This window comes from Peromyscus maniculatus, chromosome 4, assembly GCF_049852395.1.
Source record: "Peromyscus maniculatus bairdii isolate BWxNUB_F1_BW_parent chromosome 4, HU_Pman_BW_mat_3.1, whole genome shotgun sequence".
NCBI classification, from domain to species: domain Eukaryota; kingdom Metazoa; phylum Chordata; class Mammalia; order Rodentia; family Cricetidae; genus Peromyscus; species Peromyscus maniculatus.
Window position 1 is genome coordinate 63,195,209 of NC_134855.1, and position 5,885 is coordinate 63,201,093.

Here is a 5,885-nt window from a genome sequence, read left to right on the forward strand (position 1 = left end):
TATCACTTATACTTTATCCCTCAATCCCATTGGATAATTTCTTCTTAGTATGAACAGAGATAAATGAGAAACTCCAGGTGGAGTCTCTTTTACTTTTATATACTAAATATACAAAACATGATCTAACTATATTTACTTGTCTTTTATTATTGAAATTAATACATAAAAATAACACACTAACACACACACACAAAGCATGTGGATGAGAGAGGGAGGTTGTTAAGGAGAGGTTTTGGCTTCATAGATGAAAACAACTCCTCACGACATTAAATTAAGATTATTCTCTTGAGAATCAAAGAACATTTAAATTGGACCTGTAAGACTAGTTTTAGACACTTAGGGGATTATACCAAAAAAAATACATTATAAGTCTTCCTACTTTATATGATGTGTAGTAAGTCATCATTTACAGGTAGGTTAAATTTTGTATTTGATAACTAAAACATATTTGTCTGTTTGTATGTGGATTGTTATCTATCATTGTGCAGAAATAGGTTGTCAGTTACCCTTGACCATTTTATTCATATGTCAATATATCTTAGTGACTCTAAAGAATCCATTATTATATGTGAACTCTGATGTGTGTGTGAGAAGGAAGTAAAGAATGGTTGTAAAGTGAAGCATTGATACGATTTCATCACACGTTACAAACACATAGAAATCCTAGGTGATAGATCCCACTGGCATTGATACCATATTTAAGAATCCATGTTTTCCCTAGCAAATGATCTTATGAATAGGTTAGAATACAAGAACATTTTGCACACAAAAAATTCACACTATAAAGATGGGTTTATTCTAGAGACTTGAATGTCCTTTTGACTGTTCAATACTCCCTCTCAGGAAGAGTTTATACTCCATCTAAAACCTTTCCACTATTTTTTATATCATAAATTATTTTCACTTGACAATATGTTGCATAGCTTTTTCTATGAATTAATATCTATTCCTTTTGCTCTACCACATACACTCTGTGGGGGCACAAGATGTGATGACTGCTATACTTACATTGATGAGTAATATCAGTGCACAGGAGTTAATGTACTGATAATCATCCAACACAGAGAGAAAAATTCTTAGATTCTTAGATTCTTAGGATTATTTTTTTGTTGTCATTGGTGGTACTGGTGGGGGTTTAGATTTTGTAGACATGGTTTTGCTATGTGGATTAATTTTCCCAAGGCTAGCCGATATTACCAATCTTCTTTATGCAACCACCCAGGTTATTGAGAATTCAAGCAAATGGCACCATAGTCTGTTGAAAATTTGCCTTGATTATGATACTATCATAATTTTTAAAAGACAAACATCAGAACTCAGGGACTCTTTGTTCTCTTATTGACAATTGTGGATTGTAAGTAACATGCTGCATTGGATGCTCATTTTGTTTTGTTTTGTTTGTGTAGCTTTTGTAGCCCGTACTGGAACTCACTTTGTAAACTGGCTGGCCTTGAACTCACAGAGATTCACCTGCCTCTGCCTCCTGAGTGCTGGGATTGAAGGTGTGTGCCACCACTGCCCAGTAGATGTCTATATTCTATTCTGACTTCAAATACACAGCATATGTTAGCTTCAAATACTGGACACAAACATTTCTTCATTTACTTGATAGAAATGATGAAGTGACATGCATTTAAAACTTTTACATCAAGAATTTTTTTTTAAAAATGTGGAAATTTATTCTACATGGATATTGCTGAGAACATAGGTGTACTTGTGTAAGTATGCATATGACAATATTTGACTATGATGAATAAGCATACAATTCTGAGAGAGAAGAGGAAAAACAGTGAGACCTCAGTGGTGTTTGTCTGCTTGTCTGTTGTGTGATTAGGAGAAATACAATGAAAAGAAAAAAACAGAAACAGATTACCAAAAACATACAGGTTGGGTACAAAATGTAAGTATTTGGAAGCTCTTGATGAGAAAAGGAATTGTGCTGCAGATCAACAAATAATCAATGATGAATGCACAGTTCATCATTAAATGAGAAGGCACTGCTCACATTTCTTGTCACTTTCAACTTGCAAGGTGTAAGAAAATGACCTCCCTAAATCATACTGCAGGGATGGATTTCATTCTTGTGGGACTCACAGACAGCCCAGTGTTGGGGAGGATCCTCTTTGTGGTGTTTCTGCTCATCTTTGTCATCACACTGGCAGGAAATCTGTGCATGATTATGCTCATCAGGACCAATTCCCACCTACAAACGCCCATGTACTTCTTCCTTGGGCACCTCTCCTTTGTAGACATTTGCTACTCTTCCAATGTTACTCCCAACATGCTGCATGGTTTCATCTCCAACCAGAAGACAATCTCCTATGCTGGATGTTTTACCCAGTGTCTCCTCTTCATTGCTCTGGCGATTACTGAGTTTTATATCCTTGCTTCAATGGCACTGGACCGCTATGTGGCCATTTGCAGTCCTCTGCATTACAGTACCAGGATGTCCAAGAATGTCTGTGTCTCTCTAGTCACATTCCCTTATGTTTTTGGCTTCCTGAATGGGCTCTCTCAGACTCTGCTCACTTTCCGCTTGTCTTTCTGTGGCTCCCATGAAATCAACCACTTCTACTGTGCAGACCCTCCTCTCATCATGCTGGCTTGCTCTGACACTCATGTCAAAAAGATGGCCATGTTTGTGGTAGCTGGCTTCACTCTCATAAGCTCTCTCTTTGTCATTCTTATGTCCTACTTTTGCATTTTTGTAGCCATCTTGAGGATCCGTTCTGCTGAAGGAAGGAAAAAAGCCTTTTCCACGTGTGGTTCCCATCTAACAACTGTCACCATATTTTATGGAACCCTTTTCTGCATGTATTTAAAACCTCCATCAGAGAAATCTGTAGAGGAGTCCAAAGTAATTGCTGTTTTTTACACCTTTTTAAGTCCATTGCTGAACCCCTTGATCTATAGCCTAAGGAATAAAGATGTCATCAATGCTGTGAAACAGGTGATCAAGGGAAATTTCTGTCAGAAAATTTTGGTTTAGGAAAGTGTTTATTAGTTATAATCTCTGATAACATAGTATCCTTGTAGGATAAAGCTAGTATTTTAGACTTACTACTTGTGTAACAGCATATACCTCTAGTAGCCACCTCTTTTTTTTTTTACATTTTCCTCTGTACTTTATACCTTCTAGTTATACTTTTAAAATAAATCTACCATATTGAAATTGGAAAATACCAAAATAATTTCAGAGTATTCTTTATTTACTATTCAAAATTCCATATAAAAATATTGTCTTAATTTATATAAAATTTAGTTTCTAACTAACTTGTCCTAAAGAGAACACGGTAAGTTTATACCCTATGAATGGTGGCATGCTTGAAGGTATAGAGCATTTCAAAAAGGATGGATGATTTTATAGTTTTTTTTTTAACAATGGTTATTCTTGTCTACTATAAAGAACACTACAGAATGATTACTTTGATTTCCAACTCATCAATTAAATGGCATAAAACAAATAAAAAATCATTACTCAAAACATCAAAGCAACTTTTTTTTTGAGACAGGGTTTCTCTGTGTAGTTTTGGTGCCTGTCCTGGATCTTGCTCTGTAGACCAGACTGGCCTCATAGAGATCTGCCTGGCTCTGCCTCCCAAGTGCTGGGATTTAAAGGTGTGTGCCACCACTGCCCAGCTCAAAATAACTTTTAATTCTCATTTTTGTATGAGTGTTTGACTTATACATTGTTAATGAAATAATGAGGTAGTCATTGTATTTGTTTATGGCCTGGGAGTCCTTGGCATAGAAATGAATAAACTTACACAGAAGTTCACAATAACACACATAAAAGCCCTTCATTTTCTCATTCCTACTGTGTTATCCTAACTTTGGGATTTGTCGATTCCCACCCATCAGAATGCTAGATGGGATGCTGAGGATGGTGTTATCACAAGTTTAAACCATGCATTTACTCTCATTAGTGAAACTTTAAAGATGGTTATGGTGTCTGTGATTTTTCTTTTTTAGAAATATCTAATACCTAATTTTTTGAAGTTTCTGTGTAAAATAATAATTTTCTCCATTTTAGATAGAATTATCTTACTGTTTCATATGAAAGAAAAATTTAATTATTATAGCTATTTAGACTGCATTTTCTTAATATAAATGCTCACACACCCCTTAAAAGAACTATGAATTCAGGGTGAATGTGAAGAAGAAATTTATAATCCTTTTATCTAACACTATGAATGAGGTTCATTATACTCTTTTACAATTGTTTTAAGTAAATTCATGTTCACATGTATCAATAAAGCTTTAAAGCAAAATTGAAATCTTATGCCATACATGAAAATCAACATTGATTTTCATTAGGAAATATCATCTCTATACTTAAGAATTTAATTATAAATACTTAAATACATAAATAATTCATTGTTTTATACTTAGTAATTGTCATTTTGTCTTTGTTAAAAATACACATCAAATTTGGAATAACAAATGTAAAACTATTGAAATATACAAGGAATCAAAACAAGACTAACTTGTAGTTTTCACTAAAAGACATATTTTCTTTCACCCTCCTGCAAATCATTTTACTACAGCATCCATGTAACATATTTATATGGTTCTATTTCTTTGTTTGAATGTTCTTTTTCCATTTAGGATACATTCTTAGAATCAGAATTTCTGAATTAAATATTTTGTATATTTTTAAAAATATTATCTTTGGTTCATTTTGCGCTTGTATTGAGAGTAGGGAAACACATATATCCCAAAGCTGGTAGGCAGAGGTCAGAAGACAGTTTATAGGAGTTGATTCTTTCCATTCTTTGAGTCCCAATGGTTGATCTCAGAAGACATATTATCCCCTTCAATTATCTCACTGGCTCTATTTTGAATGATTTTAAAGCTCTTGATTTTTATGGTTTGATATATACAATGTCCACCTACAAAATAAATAGAAGGTTCTGAGTGCTGAGAAAGGTACAGAGGCGTGGAGTGTCCACTTTCTATCTCAAAGCAGTAATTTGGTAGAATAGTTTACTTTTATTCACAAAGACTTTCCTGAAGATGGACTAAATACTGTCTATATACTAGTGGTATGTTATACTAAAATATATTATATCAATATTCAATTTTATTATATAAACTTTTACAAAGCTAATATTAAATAGTTTTAAACAATCTGTAATTGTTATGGCCTAACTAAATATAAGATAGCAAATGCATATTTTTATTAATTTATAAACTGATACTGGTGATTAATACACAAAATTTTATAGCTAATAATACTGTTGAAGCAAAAATGCTATAAGTGACTTTTATACTAAAGGAAAGTGGATTAGGACCTGGCAGATGAAAGAGACCCACACACCCACCTGAGATCCCTTGCCATGGGTGGGAAGAAGAATCCACAGGCCTACAGACACCTTGAGGGGCCAAGTGGTTGGGTGCCATTATGGTGAACAAATATATGGTGGAGTATGGGGGAAAGAGAGAGGCAGAAGGGTTCATGTCCTATGGAGAGAGGCAGATCTGAAGAGAGGAAGAGGATGAGGAGTGAGCTGAGGTGGGTAAAATGCTTGCCATCTGAGGCCATGGTAATATATGGGCTTGGACTGCTGCAAAGGGCCATGTCTGGGCCCGTGGCCCTGCCCCAGTCATGGTCTATGCTGATGTCCCTGGCTCTTGTCACCTCACTGTGGTGAGAAAAGAGCAGCACAGAATTGAGTTTACTGCTTACTGGCTGCAGCACTCAAGAGAGCAGTCCCTGTACCTCTCCTGGGTAGCACAGTAGAACTAATCCCTGGTAACAGGAACATGGGTGAGAAAGTCCCAAGAGGATGAATGCTGTGGGATGTTCTGTATGTCCTGTGGGAGCCCTTCTTGGGTTCTTTGTGGCGTTACCCAGCAGGTCCGTATAGAGGATGATTAGGACC

The 5,885-nt window shown here is 35.5% G+C and overlaps 1 protein-coding gene across 1 annotated transcript; it reads left to right on the forward strand.

Annotated features, from left to right (window-relative positions):
• Positions 1 to 331: 331 nt before the first annotated feature.
• On the forward strand, positions 332 to 5,124 carry LOC121829084 (olfactory receptor 5M10-like). The gene is made up of 2 exons (XM_076568647.1): positions 332 to 412; positions 2,032 to 5,124. The coding sequence occupies exon 2, from the start codon at positions 2,042 to 2,044 to the stop codon at positions 2,987 to 2,989; it is 948 nt and encodes a 315-aa protein (XP_076424762.1). The 5' UTR covers positions 332 to 412; positions 2,032 to 2,041; the 3' UTR covers positions 2,990 to 5,124.
• Positions 5,125 to 5,885: the final 761 nt, after the last annotated feature.

Excerpts from the sequence above, each read along its gene's own strand:
- LOC121829084 (XM_076568647.1), top strand. The coding sequence starts at position 2,042 with ATGACCTCCCTAAATCATACTGCAGGGATGGATTTCATTCTTGTGGGA.